We start from the raw sequence: 18,080 nt of genomic DNA, 5'->3' as shown, positions 1-18,080 counted from the left end.
AGTTAAACTATGTGGAAAGTTTACAAGTAAATTAAATATTTGCTTTAATGGCAAGAAATTCCTGAAAGAAATGCAGGACCAACACAAGAAGGAATTCTCTAACTGGTACCCAGTCCCAACCTCATGCAAAGACCACAGTGTGACAGAGTAATTTTTTACTTTTCCCTTGAGTCACCTTTCAGGCCTTACAGATGCAGTACTGAGTGGATACCCGATTGACTGTCTTCCCTTGGCCTTCCTTGATTCCCTCTTCTGTGCCCATTTCCCCCCAGAACCCAACTCTGTTCCTCTGACACTCACTTGGCCAAGACCCCAGGTGAGTGATGATGGTGAATTGAACTAAGGCAGAGACCAGTAGAGGTGGTGAGACAGTAGACAGATTCGAGATCTGTTTGGAGGGCTGAACTAGCAGGGTCTCTTGAAGGGTTGGCTATGGAGTGTGACAGGAATAGAAGGGAAGAGAAGATACAAAGTCTCCTCTTTGGGTTATTTAATGGATTATTTCCTCACCAATATGCCTGAGAAACTTTTGCATAGGGAAACGTTTTCCTTGCTAATTAGAACTGAGCCTAATTCTAAATTCCAGTCCATAGTGCAAGACCATGTTTCATCTGTGTATAATATAGTGTCTTCCTCACTTCCATCATGTATGGATTTCATGTTTTACAGCCCATTTTCCACAGATCTGATTTTTGGGGGTTTTTTGGGCCATGCTGTGCAGCTTGTGGGATCTTAGTTCCCAACCAGGGATCGAACCCGCGCCCTCGGCAGTGAAAGCACAGAATCGTAGCCACTGGACCGCCAGGGAGTTCCCTCTACAGATCTGATTTCATGGCCGGGTTACTGCTTTGTGAAAACTTTGTCAGCATCCTAAAAATATAACTGGAATAGCAATTCCACATTTTTCTTTGTTTATTTGTAAATAAATCCTTTTGTTTTTAAGGCTAAAACTACTACCTTTAAATCTTTGTTTTAAAGGCTATCTCTACGCCTAGTTAATCCAAGCATCAGGACACTGCTTTGGGAACCTGTTTAGTAGCATGTTTCTTCTGAAGGATTCTCAGCATGTGCCATTTCAAGATCACATCTCCTGAATTCTTGTAATAATGATGGAGGTTTTTATTTCTGGTCCACATTTAGTGCTATATTAACTGCCTTATCACTAATAAGAAGTTAGAGATTAATATTTTATTTTATGTGTAATCTGCCTGCAATTCCATGATTTCACATGATCAAAAATATTCTCCCGCCATAATTAAAACCTAACATCCTATAGTGAAATGTAAAAAGAAAGTTGTCATTTGAATAACTGATATTTTTGTAACTTGGCAGCGAACAAAATTAAGCAAACATTCTAAAAGCTGTTCCTTTCTTTCATCTTCCCACTTCTCATTTGCTGCTTGACCCAGAGCCGTCTGGGGTCCACCTCCCCTAATCACATACCTCTCCCCAGAGACAAATTACCTCCCGTTCACCAAATTCTGCTTTGACCCTTTTTCCTGTCAGTCTTTCCCTATTCCCTAGAAAATGTCTGTTTAGTAAATGGATATTTGGTTTGGTTTTATCATCTAGATAATACTTGATTTTTACACTTCCTGAAAAACAGGCATTGTGTAAATAAATAACATACGGTACTGATAATATCAGACTCATTCCTTCCTGCTAACAAAAAAAGAATAATAGAATACCATGTTAATGAAGTGATTTCAGTCCCAAGGAAGACCAAGGAGCATGTTTTAAAGCATTTGTGTAGAGTCTGATAGTATATTTAGGGCCGGATGATTTGTGGGAAGTGGAAGGGTGGGAGGGATAACGGAAGTTCCTACACAATGAATGTCACAGGGGATAGTCTTCTTAGATGTACCATATGCATGCAAGTGTTCTAGGCTAAGCAAGGAGCTTTGGGGGAACTTACCTGGGAGCAACATATATGGGAAGAAGATGGTATGTGCATTATAAGAATTAGTTTATAGTGGGAAGCAGCCACATAGCAGCTGCATGGCACAGGGAGATCAGCTCGGTGCTTTGTGACCACCTAGAGGGGTGGGATAGGGAGGGTGGGAGGGAGACACAAGAGGGAGGAGATATGGGGATATATGTATATGTAGAGCTGATTCTCTTTGTTATAAAGCAGAAACTAACACACCATTGTAAAGCAATTATACTCCAATAAAGATGTTAAAAAAAAAGAATTCGTTTATTTTTTAAAAATCAGTTGAACACTTTTTGGTTTGGTTTGTTTCCGTTTTATTGAGATATATTAAATTAAATATAATACATACAACACTGTATAAGTTTAAGCTGTATAGCATAATGACTTGACTTACATATACTGTGAAATGGTGTACAAAACTTTCGGCTGATTTCTTTTTATTCCCTCAGGTTAAGTGCCTTTTGTTTTCTACTTTATTAGTTAACACTTAGAAATTTCCTAGCCCAGTGGATACACCACCGCCTTTCCTGTCACCATGCTCAAAACCTTAAACCAATTTATTCGTCTTGTTCCATTTGTCGCTTATAACCTCCTGTCAAGTCCGTCCATTCTCTCTCTATAACCCATCACACTGCATTGTTCTTACTGTCATGACTCCTAGTTCAGAGCTACAGAGGAGCTTCCTCTTTGATCATTGATTCATTCCTCTAATATTTATTAAGTTTCCCCTGTATCCCTCTGCCACATACTGGGGACACAAAGATGAATGGCTTCCTTGCCCTCAGGGAGTCAGCCTTGTGGGGACATAGGTTTGTGAACAGATCATTGCAGTACTATATTCCTAAAACTGTTTTAAAAAAAGTAACTATATTAAGATTATGCACCCTTCTTATTCCCAGCTCTAAGTATTTGAAAATTAAGTAACTAGTTCTATTTTGCCATCTTATGGTTACTTTTACCCACATAAGCAGTAAAAGCTTAAATTTCCCTTTGAAATATACATTTTCTAATTCGTGTTACCATTGATGGCTAGAGCTTTCATCGTCACTTCATAGAGTTAATACATCTCTTTAAGAATAACTCTCTACTCTCAGAGCAGTTCCACTGTTTGTGATTAAAGATCTGCACATTCAGATCTGGACTTATATATGTATATTTTTCCTGAATTCAGATTTAATGGTCTGAGTTTCCCTCTGATGAGCGGCCACCAACCCATCCTCCCCAAACAATGAATAGAAACAATTACTTCTGTGGATCATCTTCCTAAATCTGGCTTGGAAAGGGAGTTTTCAAAGTCAGGAGAGAGAAGTACGATGCATGTTTTATGGGAAATCATGATATTATCTTTCTCTGTTTTATTTTTTGTTTTATTTCTAGCTACAAGAAAACACATGAAACTCTGAGTCACGCAGGGCAGAAGGCAACTGCAGCTTTCAGCAACGTTGGGACGGCCATCAGCAAGAAGTTTGGAGACATGAGGTACTGTGGGAAAGAACCACGGGAATGGGGCTAAGCCTTTGGCTTTCTGAGAGAAGGGGAGCATTTTATATATATATATATATATATATATATATATATATATATATATATATATATCAACTGGTCTTCCTAACACATTCTTTTTTTTTAAGTTGGATTAAAATTTTATGTGGCTGATAGTATTGGTGACTGAGATACATTTTTATATTGGGACATTTTCTGCCTGAAGGTCAGCTTAGTGGGCCTGGTCCCAGAGATGCCCTTTCCACTAGGACCCGACCTAGTAGAAATAGAAGATAGAGGGTGCCTTTAATCACCAGTAATAAGGAGAGATTTCAAAAGAATGCAGCACACACTGAATTTTAATCACTGTAATTTAAACAATAAGTTAATATGCCTTCAGTGGAATATTCTCTGATAAACTATTCTTGGTTACATTTTTGTATATATCCAACTAGTACATGTATTTTTTCTATGCTAAATGCATAGATATTTATTCTTTTATTCTAAAAAGGTACCATATAGTGTATGCTCCTGGTAGTATTCTTTCTTTACTTTAGCAATATATTGTGAATATGTTAATAAATGTTTATTGCATCTTCATTTTTTAAAAAATTATTTATTTATTTTTGTCTGCATCGGGTCTTTGTTACTGCACACAGGCCTTCTCTAGTTGCGGAGAGCAGGGGCCACTTCTCGTTGCCGTGTGCAGGCTTCTCACTGCGGTGGCCTCTCCCGCTGCAGAGCACGGGCTCGAGGCTCAAAGGCTCAGTAGTTGTGGCTCATGGGCCCATTTGCTCCACAGCACATGGGATCCTCCCGGAGCAGGGATCGAACCCATGTCTCCTGCATTGGCAGGTGGACTCCAAACCAGTGCACCACCAGGGAAGTCCTTACATCTTCATTTGTAATGGCTGTATTATCTTCCAGTGCATAGCTGTAGCAAAATGTTTAAACCAGTCCCTTTGTTCATTTTGGTTATTTTCAGTATCTGTTATATAAAATTAGGGTGAATATCAAGATTTTGAACTGAGAACCAAATGACCTCACTATAGGCACCAGGAAAACAATGTAGTATTGACCATTTTTATTTTTCATATTAGGTACTAGGAAGTTCTCTTACATAGAGTTGTTACTCTCATTTTTTTTGCTTAAATACCTCTCATAGTTTATTTTGAATTTGGCTGATATGCTTAAGAGATTTTTCGTATAAATCAATGTCATTTTTCTCTCTAGAAATCAAATTCACTTTTTAAAAACTTCTCAAGTACATTTTATATTTAAAATATAAATTTAAATATATATTTAAATATAAATTATAATATAATTTATATTTAATATATAAATATATATTTAATATATATAAATTTAAATATATTTTATATATATAAATAAATATATATATAAATTTTTATATAAATTTAAATATATATTTAAAATATATATTTAAAAAATATGTGTGTATTATTTTACTGGATTCTTAAACTATTGCTTTCTTTGTTACCCTGCAGCTTTGATACCTAGAGGCAAATATTTATATCTTTGTGTTTAAGTTATTTTTTGACGTCAAAAATTACTGGATTGTGCCCCAAATTCATGCATCATCTTAACAACTTGGCATTCATGAGGCTAGAGTTAAGTAAGTACATGTGCATGAATCTGAGTACATTGCTTTATCTTCATTTTTGCTAAGAAAGCAATAACAAAAAGCAGTTAAAATTCTTCAGAGGCAGTGTGTGATGAACGGTAGATATTCTGGATTATGAATTAACCCTAACTTTATTATATAAAAATTTGCAGTCATTTCAGTGGCATTAAAACATTTATCTAAACTAATTAAATAACTCCTTAAAACAGGAAAGACCTTATCACCAGTTATATCCAAGAAAATATATTTTGTCATGTTTATAAAGTTTGTTCTCCACATACTTAGTTGAAACCTTTCACTTGAACGCTGGGATTCAGTGGCATCATACTGCCGACTAGAATAGTGTTTCTCTAACGGTAGCAGACCTTAGGGACACCTCTGAAGCTTGACAAGTGCATATTCCCAGATTCCACCTCTCTCTCCAAGGTTGCACCTCAGTAGGTCTTGGGTGGCGTCTAGGAATCTGTGGCTGTTCTCAGTTATAAACGGGGATAAAAGTAACAACGTCTTCAGTTTATTATACAAGTAGCAAAAGAGAGCCTGCTATGTATTAAGCACTCAATAAATGCCAGTTTTTACCTTTACTAAGTGACTGTCTCAGTTACAAGGTGACCCCACAGGACTGAAATTGGGAGAGTCCGTGAACAGGAGTGCAGTGTGTTTCATAAGTTGTAGAGAACGAGGACTGTGTTTCACACGTGCAGCATGTTGACATACTCATGTTCCTACAAGAGCTGGGCATAATATCAAGGTTGTGTTGACTGCCTTTCCTCCTGTTTCAATGTGGCTTTGTTTTAGCACAATGGATAACCTGTTTCCCAGGAGTTCCAAACTTTTCATTAATTATTGCTCTGTGTAGAGGATACAAAACTTCCATTACAAACTGTGGCTAAAAATATTGGGAAATGTAGTCCACATTCAAATATGGGCCTGTAATAGTTTGTAGACCTATATTTTCAGGCCTATATTTTTCTCAAACTATAATATCTAACATTTGAAATAAATGAAGATAACTCTCTCTGAAAGCAGAAAGTTTTACAAAGAATTGTTACTTTTATACTAGAACAAGTAATATATGTAAAAGTCATATTTGAAAAGTATTTAAGTTTAATATAATAACGATTCTCAAAAGAGAACAATTAGTAAGTTTTAAATTTTTCGTTCAAATTAATTTGCCAATTTATAAAATGATAGTGGGGAAATTTTAAAATTTTATCACAGGCATTTTACTTTGAACCCCTTTTCAGTTTGAAAGTATCATATTATTTTATATTTTGTTGGTTATACCATAAAATTCTTTTGTGAATTCTGGGAACAAATTTCTGAACTTCTTCAAAAAGATTGACAGAAAAATTCAGATACCTGAGAAGAAAAACAGTACCTCTCAGTTTTGTGGGGTTTTTTTTTTTGGTGGTTGTTGTTGTTGTTGTTGTTGGCTGCACCGCGAGGCTTACGGGATCCTAGTTCCCCGAACAGGGATCGAACTCAGGCCCTTGGCAGTAAGAGCTCAGAGTCCTAACCACTGGACCTCCAGGGAATATCCTCTCAGTTTTTCTTTAAAATAATTAAAAGTTAATGCTTACAGGTTTTGAAAACCTAGAATTTGGGCCTTTTAATAACTGGATGAAAAGCGCTATGTTAGGATTTAATTTAGATGTTTTATAAAAATAAATAAGATTTCCTGAGCTAAGGTTCTCATTTTCTCCTGACGGCCACTAAGTGAAGGCCCCTGAGCCTGGTCACGGAATTGCTCTGGCTTCTTCTCCACCTGTCAGGTAACGTGGTTAATAGCTACCTAACTAGACTGTTTTCTCTGAAGTTAAAATAAGGTCACATTTATGAAAGTACTCTGAAGAAATGCAAGCTATTAGAATCACTTTTATATTAATAATGTTGCCATCTTCTTGGGACTTCTCGGTGAATTTGTTCAAACTGCGTGTGATCTAGTGGAGAGGAAATCTTTGGAGGAGGCGTGTGACTTTATTAGAGAATCCAGCCACCTCTATATGTCCATGAGAAAAATAGTGAGAAGCACACATACGGTAGGTTGGTAAAGTAATTGTGAAGACATTAAAAAGTCAGTGTATTCAAAAAGAGTAACAAATGGGGTCCCCTCGTCTTTTCCTTGGGGCTCTTCAAAGAGGGGACAGTGGGCAGTGAGGCCGGTTCCTTGCATCCTGATGTGCTAACCCTGCTCCTGCTCTTCTCTCCTGTGCTGCTCCGGCTGCAGGTCTCACTCCATCGGGTAAGCGCTGCCCCCAGGGCCCTGCCAGCTCCCTAGCAGCTCCCTTCCTCCCCGGAGCCCCACTGTGGGTGCGCTTCAGCCAAAGACCAGGTCTCTGCTGCTGAGAGTGTTCACAACCAGGGAGAGTTACAGAGTATAGGGCACCTAATGCATTTGAATCTATTTCAACCCCTGTGTATCTCACTTCTGAATCATTTACACGACTTTCACTTGCTGAGCCATCCCTCAGGAATCTCCTTCTGCATCATGCCTTCTTACACTGGCAGAGGTCCTTAGATTCAAAGAAGAGGAAAGTGGCAATTACGAGTTGCGTATGTTTACGAAACTTTCAGAAAGTGAAGTTGAGAAACAGGAGTTTTTTCCTCTGGATTGTTGTGTTTTTCTGAATTCCTAGTAACTGTTACTTAGGCAGATGATTTACCTTCAACTCTCTGTACCTTCTGAAGTTGAAGAGGAGAAAGGCCACCGGAAGAGCTCAAATGTTAGCAAGTGTGCAACTGTCAGTCCCAGGTCTCTGAATTAAGCCTCCTTTTAGGTAGAATCTTATTACATGCCTTAAAAAAATTTTTTTTATTAAGAAAACTACCTGTATTTAAAGAGATGAATAATTTATAATGCTGATGAAGTTCTTTTAGTAATTCTTTTTTTAATGTAACTTATGAGGAAATATTTGCCTATGATTTCTAAATGGAGTGTCTAGGGTAAGACCGTAAGTATCCCCTGCACTTCTTTGTCCTTTTCTTTCTGAGTTCTAGTAAAGTGCCGCCCCTACTGATGACCTCAGTGGATATTGTTGGGGAAGGTGATGAGTCTGATCCCCTACCTGTTAGCTTCCTGGGAGAAGAGAAGGCCGGGACTGTGGTGGAAATTGGATGAGGGCATGCTAGCCTAGGAAAATGGACCCCATTTTGCTTGCTCCCTTCCTGCAGCCTGATTTCCGAGTGGAACTCACGTAGAAATAACAGGCAGTCGATCAGAGGGAAGACAAGTTAGCCGCTGTAGGATCAACAGGGTGAGAAGGCTGATGATCTTAAGAGTTCTCAGAAAAGTTGATCTTTGTACTAGATGTCCTGGGATGGATGCAGAAGCCCTGCCACCACGTTGGACTGTGTGAATTGCGTTTACCTGGCATGTGTTTCCTTGATTGACTCGTGTTAACTACACACAGTTCTCTACAATGGAATGATTAGCTTTTAGCTGCCTGGCTCGATGTGCTAGGCACTGCTCCTTGCCCCTTACTGTCTTCCTGAACAGGAGAAGGGAGCTGGACCAGGTGAGCATGTCCACCAGCTGTTGGGCTGACCTAGGGCAAACCAGACAGTCTCCTCCTCTCCTCCCTGGCCTACAGGGAACCTACAGGAAGTGGAATAATATGCAGCCATGGACCACCGGGTCTCCTTATTCCTTTGGAAGTGACTGTGGCCCATCCTACCCAACAAAAACAAATCTCATCTTGGTGGGGTGTGCAGGGAACACTTCAGATATTTGAAATTGCTGTTTTGAAACTGTGAATAGGGAGTTTCTCATGTACTTATATTGTGCTATCTTTTTTTCTTTCTTTTTTTTTTCCCTTTAATCTGCTTTTGCCCTGAAGCTACTCCATTCGCCATTCCATAAGTATGCCTGCTATGAGGTAATCTGTGTAAATTATTTTACATAATATCAGTGTATAATGTGCATGAAGTGTTAACTTTATTGATACTTTGTGGGTTTTTCCCTTCTTTATATAAAGGGAAATGCCATGACCTATCTTATGCTCTTTTCTGAGGGCCCTCAGGAAGAAAGGCTGACAACCCTGTATAAGTATTGTAGGTGTCATGGGCTTGGGCTATTGACCAGACACACTGGGTTAAGTCCAGCCACTCTTGATTTGTGTGACCTGAGGGGTGAACTTGGCAGCCTTGGGAAGGTCACCTCAGTGACAGCATTTTCATCATGTTTAAAAATAAGAGGCTAGAACCAGCTTTACTGCTCTTCCCTTGGTGCTTCCAGGAGCCCTAGTGCTTCCTTGGGCTGCCCTGGTTGGGGCTCCAGGGGAGGGGATCTAGTCTCTGGGACCCTCCCTCACTTCAGTCAGAACTGTGCCTCTTCTTCCTGCTTTATATCATATACTGTGGTGTGAATACATTCTAGAGGGAGTTCAGTTACTCTAAATAGTTTGAGCCCACTGAAGCCAAATTCTTTCCAGGGTCATTTGCAGTGCTACAAGTTTGTAGTTGTATATGACATGATTAAATCTGAATAAATAGTTTCTCTGTATTCCCCAGCATGCACTCTAGTGTAATTTGATTAGAGGAATGTCTGTTTTATATATCTGATGATGTCTCTTCTACACTGGGGTTATGTGGTTACTTTGGAAGTTTAACCACAGCATTTGATTTCCCTAATTTGGTGGTAAGTAGAGAGCATAGATTCAAGATGGCTTAGTTCATATTTGAATGACTTGCTGCCCCTAGAATAAGGGCACCAGAATTGAGCAGTGCAGCCTGCAGCTCTGAGCTTCTTTACTTGTTAAATTTTAAGTCTGGGTGTCCAAAAAAGCCTTGAAAAAAATATATGGTTTTCCTCTGTGAACCAGGAATCCATCTAGTGACTTATGGGTCAAATGTATTCCTTGTGAGCTTGCCTGAAATTAACTTTAAAAAAAAAAAAAAGGTTTTGCTCAACTAACATAAACCATGAACCATTAGGCTGAACTGTCTGCCCACTGTGGTCCTGTGCAACTGATGGATGACAGGTAGTTAGTCATGTGACCAGCTTGGCCAAATAAAACATGCAGTGGAAGTAAAGTGCTAATAAGTGTACACTTCTGAATCATTCTTATGTAATTTCACTAAGATTTCATCATGAGACAGGTATGGTGGAGGATTCCTCACAGGAATTCGACTCATGTTTGAGTCATATACAAGGTGTGATGCCATGCTTGCGCCCTCTGAACTCACCACTGTTACTTCATACAGGCTGGATGCAAATGCATTTGTGACCATCCGGAGCATCAGAGTCTTGGGAGACAATCCCTAATGAAGCCAAATTCATTCGAAAACATATCCTCTACATTAGTTTCCTCTTGATAGTATTAGAGCCATGCTACAGCCCACACCATACAGTGAAGCCCGTATTTTATAACCATCCGTCCTTATGAAGTTTCTTTAGGCCATTCCTCTTATTTTATTTCTTCTGCACTCGAGAGAATAGCAAGTGGCTTTTCAAGTATAGTAACGTTCAGTTGAATTTTTTGACCTGAAAATGATGGCAGTCGTTGCTGAAAGCCAACGTGAACACAAGATTTAAGACACATTTTTAATTCAGTTCCTGTTTCCTTAGTTGGACTTGGTGATATCATTTTTAATGGTAATGATGTCATTAACTCATAATGTCATGTGGCCAAATCCAGTATAGGAAACCAAAAAGCACCAGATAAAGATCTAAATCTTAAAGTTACAAGATGGTATGTAGATTATTTAACACAGTGAATGAGTCACAAATAAATTGTCGATAGACAGCAAAGGTTCTGTCTGGTAAGAACAAGTAAGTGTATCTTCTTTGGGAGGAAATATAACACGTGCCAATAGCACCATTTTGATCAAGCATTAAACAAGTAGTGAGTATATTTCAACCTAAAATAATGGGCGCACTGACTTTCAGAAACACTGCTTCCTGGATGTTGAGAAAATGCTTAGTTTTAAAACTTTAAAGTTTGAAAACATCTGAACCTTTTTTTTCCTTTAGCTATTTCTGTCTTGTGTCACATTGACTAAAATAAATGACTTTTAAAATTCCAAGTGGGAAAACTCGAATGTGATGTTCTTCAGATAGACTTTCTATTGGTTATAAAATTACTGAGCTGGGAGAAGGAGTGTTACGATAGAAACAATTAATTAGTAAATGAAAAATTAAGCTATCACTCCTTTGACTCGTTGGAAATGATGTACGGTGCACCATGGAATTATTACAGTTGTATCCTTGCCAAATGCTATATTATTTATTCTATAGTTATCTATTTTACTTAGAAAAATTCCATGTCGGGTTATGGTTTCTGAATCTAACCTAGCAGAAGTGAAATAAATTTGAAAACATGGTTGGTGTAGGTGGCAAGTCAGCAACTAACTCTGGTGCAGAGGTGATGTTTGCAAGTAAGAGCAGAAAACAGGCAGCACAGCACGATTGCTAAGACAGCTAGGTCTTCGGAGCTGACCTCTCTTTTTTTGTTATTTTAGGAATTCTCCTACTTTCAAATCATTTGAGGAGAGGGTTGAGACAACTGTCACAAGCCTTAAGGTACAGATGAAGTGAATTTTGTGTCGCTGGGTTCGTTGAATCAGGACAGCTTAGGCGTTGCTGCCATTGGCTCCAAAGGCGGGGCTACCAGCATTTGAAGGCAGCACTGCACAGAGTCACTTTTCTTCACATATAAATCTATAAAGAAAACCAATATTGAATAGTGTTACTGTAGCCATACCAAGTTGTTTATATAAATAAATCATTCAGAAGTGAACTGTTCATGAAAGCGAATTGGGATTTGTGTTGATCTGTTCACTGGTTAGAACTCTTAATGCTATCCCCCAAGAAGCAGATATGTGATAGATGACTGTGGATAGGACAAAGGATCTGTGAACTCTGAAATTAGAGTGTAAGTGAAAGTTCAGTAACAGCTCAGAGCTCCTCTGGTTTGGACACGGACCAGTAGAAATGAACTTGGTTCCATGCGCTATCCTGCCATCCACCGCCCATCAACACCACTTGCCTACTCCACTCACGTACTGAGCACAGCACAGCGTGGTTATCATGGAGGGAAAGTAAAGCTGAATCACAAAATGCATTATTTTGTAATAGTGCATTTGTTCCCTGGGTATAAACTGAAAGTATGCCTGTTCTATAGTAGGTGCTAAAAAAAAAAAATCATTGAATTTATTGTTTGAGCATAGATAAGTTAACGTACAGAGGATAAAAAGAGCAAAAGTAAAAATCAGTCTAGTCCTAACTGTATAGAACGTTTAAAACACGAAAAGTCATTGATACTACTAAGATTTTTTAAAGATACCACCTAAACTTAATTACATCTTGATATCATTATCACTATTTTACATACAATCCATTTCTATATTTCCCTATTACTAGGAAAATTAAGAATATGTGTGATCTTTAATCAGATCAAAAGCACATATAGGCTCGTGCTGATTACCCAGCTGCTTCTGAATCATATGACCCTCACATGTGCTGCCAGATTAGTCTGTGAGGGTATAATTTTTTCCTTAGTCGAGGTCTTAGATGCTCATTGATTTTGACCTGGAGGGTCTTTCCCCTTAGAAGAGGCTTTCACGTAGTCTTCTCTTTTCCAGACCTGCGATTAGGTGTTTAAGGCTCAAGAATGAAATTATTACTCAACATTTACCATGCTTTCGTTGATTTCATTTACCAGCAGTCTCTAGTTGTGCAGTTTTACTGCTCTGCCTGTCAACATTATCATTTATTTAGGGACCCAGAGGAGCCATTAAATTGCCGCTGTTTGTAGGAAAAACTTTTTATGGGTAGAGACCTGCAGTGTCACAGACGTTTCTCATGCCAGAATATCTAGTTTCAAAACAAAAGATTCCAAAAACCCCAGGAGTTAATTTCTCAACATTTGGTTCTCAGCCTTAAGACAATCCAAGAAGGATGGATTCTGTTGTCAAGTTCTGACATAGGAGAAGTTGTGCTTTTTAGGTTTTCTTTAGAAGAAGGAGGTATGAAGAAGCAAAAGAAGAATAAAGAACAACCTGTTTTCATTTGCTTTTAGGAAACTCTGGTTAGCTCACAGTTCATATATGAGATAAGTGTCTGATCCACACTGTCAGCCTCTCACTTTTCTCACCGCATCCGGATGGAAGGTACAGAGCCTGCCTCCTTCCTCAGACATGCACAAAACTAACTCAGCCAACTGGATACTAGCCTGTGTCAAGACCTCCTGAAAGCAGATTCTATGTCTGCATGATTGTCCATGGGTTTAACAAGACTCACAGCCCACCCACCACCTAGTTTCTCTTTCTCTGCCCACACAGGCAACAAGAGAATAGCTAATAGTCATGCTGTGTGTCAGACCTCCCACTTCCTCAATAATTACAAACTTCTCATTCCTTTTTTTCCCTCCAGACTAAACAATAGATATTTAACCCTTCTGTGTATAGTTTATTTTCTGCATAGTTTTCTTTTGTGTTCTGAATCTTCTCCAAAACTTCTGTAACTTTTCAATCCTGAGGTTATTTCCTGCTGAGGGAATGACTCATGAATCAGTACAGATGAGTGAAATTCCTTGCAGGTCTATATGCTGTATTTCCACTCACACATCCTGCTTTAAGCTTGATTTTTCAAACACCACTTAGAGGGAATCGTGTTCATATTTGTGTTCTATTAGAAGTAATGTTCTGCTGTGAAGCGAGGTCCGTTCCTGCCATCTTTGCACACAATCTGTCACACCATCTGGCATTTGCACCCAATGGATAGTTCTTATTTTATACCCAATTGTGTAGATAGTTTGATTTCCCATGAAAAACTTGCCAGTTCATCAAAATCATATAAAATTTAGTCCTTTCTGCCTACATCCTTGTAATACATCAATGTATTATTACTTGACATCTTGGCTGGTGTCACCTGTACACTCAATAAACACAATTTCTATTTCATCTAAAACAAGCAAACAGAAAACAGACCCAGAATCAGCTCCTATGAAACCATATTTGGAACGTTCTACTATGTTCCAGTGAATCATGAACAACTACATCCCCTCTGACCGTTCTGCACCCATGTCAAGCAGAACATATTTTTAGTGCCCTTACTTTTTGGTGAGCACATTGTATGGCCTGAATTAAAACCATAAAAAAAGGTAAGATATACTTACTGTTTCTTTGTGTCCTTTCAACCGGATACTTTTATTAAGAAAGATCAGGAAGCCCAGTTCAGTAATTCAAATAAAATTTTTTTGCAAAGAGCAGTTATAGTGTTGGGGACACAGTGACAACTTCTTGGATGAAAAACCATTTTGAAGGGAAGGGTCCGGGAGAAGCTTATTGTTCACATCTCTGCTTAAGGAGGTCCTTGGCTAAAGTATTGTCGTGTGTAGTTATTAAACCCGCATGGTTAGGAAACCCCTTTAGTCCACTCCTTTCTTGGCCAAACTGCTTTATTTCCAAGTGGTTTCCTCCCTCTTTATTTTTCTATTTTGATTTGAGAAATCAAGAACTAGAAGAGAAGAACAAAACAAAGCCCAGAAGAAAACATCAGTAATTGGTATTCACCTGATTTCAACACTGTGTGTGACTTCTGTTGCTAAAGAGAATGCGACTAAAGAGGAAGATGGGAACTATTAATAGAGTTAATTACATTGAATTAACCTTGCCTCTCTCGGGAAAGAAATAACCATAGTGAACAATCAGATAGTTGAAACCAACCCCCTGCTTCTTTCCAGTGCTAAGATAGCACAGAGTGGAGGAGGAATCAGTGCTCTGTCCCTGAGGTCTGCAAACTAAGGTTTATGGGCCAGATTCAGCTGGTTGCCTATTTTTGAGCTGTCTGTATGCTAAGAGTGGTTTTCACTTTTTTTTTTAATGGTTTAAAAAAAATCAAAGGAAGAACAGTATTTTGTGATTTGAAAATTAAATTACATGAAATTCACATTTCACTGTCCATTCATACAGCCTGTATGGAACACAGCCATGCTCATTCACTTATGTATTATCTCGGCTGCTTTCTACAATGGCTGATTTGAGTATTTGTGACAGAGATGATGTGGTTCCTAAGCCTAAAATATTTATAATCTGTCACTTTCCAGAATGAGTTTTCCAATCCCAAGCAGAGTGGAAAAATTCAACTTAGTAACTGAATTTACAGAGGCTGAGAGGGATTTTAGTGTCAATGGGAGAAAAGTTCGTGTGTGATTTGCGATGACTGAACTGCTTTTAAATCCTGGTTAAGGTTTTAAAAGGGCAGCCCAGGCAATTGGCAGGTACATTGCCCAGTGTGGTTTATGTCCTTGTGAGTGATCATAAGTGACAGTGAGGTGTAGACAGCATTTTGGGAAGAGCAACATCTTCTATACCTTTCTTTTCCTCAGAGTATTTTTCCATATTGTTAATGGTTAGACGAAGGCCGATGTGGCCATTAACAAGACTTGCATTAAGCATTTTGGACCATTAAATATTCTTTTGAGAGAACTTATAATCAGGAATTTTTCAAAATACTTAACTATATTTCTTAATTATAAATTGATTTCTTCCTGACTATATTCTTTTTTTAAAATTTTTTTAAAATTTATTTATTTATTTATGGCTGTGTTGGGTCTTTGTTTCTGTGCGAGGGGTTTCTCTAGTTGTGGCAAGTGGGGGCCACTCTTCATCGCGGTGCGTGGGCCTCTCACTATCGCTGCCTCTCTTGTTCTCTGCGGAGCACAGGCTCCAGACGCGCAGGCTCAGTAATTGTGGCTCACGGGCCCAGTTGCTCCACGGCATGTGGGATCTTCCCAGACCAGGGCTCGAACCCGTGTCCCCTGCATTGGCAGGCAGATTCTCAACCACTGCGCCACCAGGGAAGCCCCTGACTATATTCTTATTAGCCAATAACAAGTACACAAAAAGAGAGCTTCGTAAAACATCATAACTTTGCATTTTAAGGTATATTCCTCCTGTAAAGACAACTGCCTGGAAAGATGTGAGAGGAGCAGTGCTTAAGCCATGATTCATCTCCAACTCTCAAAGTATTAGAAACCAGAAATCATGTTCCATTGAGCCACTCTGCTTTTCAAGAGACATTTTTCGGAAATCCAGATTGCCTTGCTAAATCCCAAATGGAAAACTCAAGCTGGAGTCACTAAAAGGCATTCACACATTTGTGAAATTGGGGGAATTTATCTAATATCCCATTCCATTTGATTAAATCGGTTCTCTGGGTGAGTGAGTAGATGGTGCAAATCCACAGATCTGCATATGCCCCTGAAGGGACTGAGAATTTTAGATGTAGAAGAGACAGAGAGTCGCTAAATCTGTACAAATTAAAGTTTCGAGTCCAGTCGCAGAACCCAAATATGAATGATATCCTAGCCCCCTGCTAAAGGAAACTAACTTCTCTACATCCTTTGCATCCCCTTTCAAGAAGACAAGTATATTTGTGAACTTGAAAGCAATCGATCTTATTTTTAAAATTACAGAAATAACGAAATAACTGCATGTGTGCGTCTCAACCCGTTTCAGACGAAAGTAGGCGGGACGAACCACGGCGGAGGCAGCTTCGAGGAGGTGCTAAGCTCCACGGCCCAAGCCAGCGCGCAGAGCTCGGCCGGCGGCCCCCGGCGGGCCGAGGGGGAGGAGCTGCAGTGCTAGGGCCCCGCCTGCGCCCGCAGCCGCCTCCAGGGACCCTGCCCTGCCCGCGCGCATCCGGATATGAAGACCAGAATCCCACTGGAAGACCCAGGCCTTGACCTTGTTCTTCAAATGGCTTCTCCTGAAAGTTTAATTAAATGATTTCCACTTGAATTTGCGTTGATGATGGACCACGTGACCATCACACTTTAGTATTCATAGATTGTCATCTTTTAAAATGTCGGCTCTAGCAGGTACACAGTTGGTCACGACCCTTGTTTTTTGTGTAATTCAACATATTTTCCAAACATGTAGCTATTAATTATTTGCTTCGATTTTTGTTTGGACTCCTGTACGAAGTGCATGTCTTTGAAGGCTCAGTGCCCCCTTTCAGTTCTGTCCACAGGATGGGGCTCTTTCTGACCGTCTCTAGCAGTGAATGGGATGACACTGAGAATTTCATCAAACTGCTTCCGATCTCCCTCGCCTACTTTAATTCCTTATGTTTATTTAAGCAATTAAAATAATTGATTTTAATGACTTTGAATTCTTAATTTCTTTACGTTTCAGGTCTGCTGATGACCTTGAAAGGTGGTAGGTATAATTCTGCAGATGCTATTTTAAACCAACTTCTGCTAATTTGGAAAATATGAGAGAGGATATGTAAGTAATTATAACCTCAACTACCTTAGGATGCTGAAACAATCTACAATTCTAAAATTCTCTCTAATCTACCTAGAGTAGTAGTTAACTTGGTAACTACTGAGTTAAGTAGGCAAGCGATAGCTGAAAAGGGAACTGCTAGAAAATGGGAGAAGCAGGGCTCTGCAACGGTTTCCAGTTTGCAAATTGCTCACAAGAATGAAAAAAGCATCAATCGGTACAACCAGATTTCTGCAGTACTGTTTACCTTCCACATCATATGCTTCTTTTTTCTTCTAAATGGGAACATACATTTGTTATTAGGTAGCATTTGTTGTTAGTAGCTTCCTATAGCTACATTTTTTAAATGTACACTGTAGAATGTAGAATAGACCTACCAACTAAAAATTCACAATTTAAATAAGCAATATATATAACTATTATATATAAATAATATATAATCCACATAACATACATAATATAGATAGCAATATATATAATTATATTATATATAAATAATATATAATACATATAATATACATAATATAGAGAGATAGTATGTTCATTGTTTTTTGTTTTGTTTTGCGGTGCGCGGGCCTCTCACTGTTGTGGCCTCTCCCGTTGTGGAGCACAGGCTCCGGACGCGCAGGCTTAGCGGCCATGGCTCAGGGGCCCAGCCGCTCCGCGGCATGTGGGATCTTCCCGGACCGGGGCACGAACCCACGTCCCCTGCATCGGCAGGCAGACTCTCAACCACTGCGCCACCAGGGAAGCCCCATTGTTCATTTTTTAACTTATTATTAAATA

The 18,080-nt window shown here is 39.1% G+C and overlaps 1 protein-coding gene across 5 annotated transcripts in view; it reads left to right on the top strand.

Annotated features, from left to right (window-relative positions):
* Positions 1-18,080, top strand: part of TPD52L1 (TPD52 like 1) — a 126,241-nt gene that overhangs the window by 82,976 nt on the left and 25,185 nt on the right. The window contains exons 4-7 of one of the 5 annotated variants that reach the window (XM_060168132.1): positions 3,311-3,412; positions 8,900-8,938; positions 11,523-11,583; positions 16,524-17,172. In XM_060168132.1, coding sequence (XP_060024115.1) covers positions 3,311-3,412; positions 8,900-8,938; positions 11,523-11,583; positions 16,524-16,652 — 331 coding nt within the window. In that variant the 3' untranslated portion in view covers positions 16,653-17,172. Of the gene's footprint in view, positions 1-3,310; positions 3,413-8,899; positions 8,939-11,522; positions 11,584-16,480; positions 17,173-18,080 lie in introns of those variants that run through there. The other 4 variants (XM_060168133.1, XM_060168134.1, XM_060168136.1 and 1 more) reach the window with 4 other exon arrangements.

Source organism: Lagenorhynchus albirostris, chromosome 12 (genome assembly GCF_949774975.1).
Source record: "Lagenorhynchus albirostris chromosome 12, mLagAlb1.1, whole genome shotgun sequence".
Lineage (NCBI taxonomy): Eukaryota > Metazoa > Chordata > Mammalia > Artiodactyla > Delphinidae > Lagenorhynchus > Lagenorhynchus albirostris.
The sequence above is the reverse complement of the archived record's forward strand: the minus strand, read 5'-3'. Positions and strand labels throughout refer to the sequence as shown.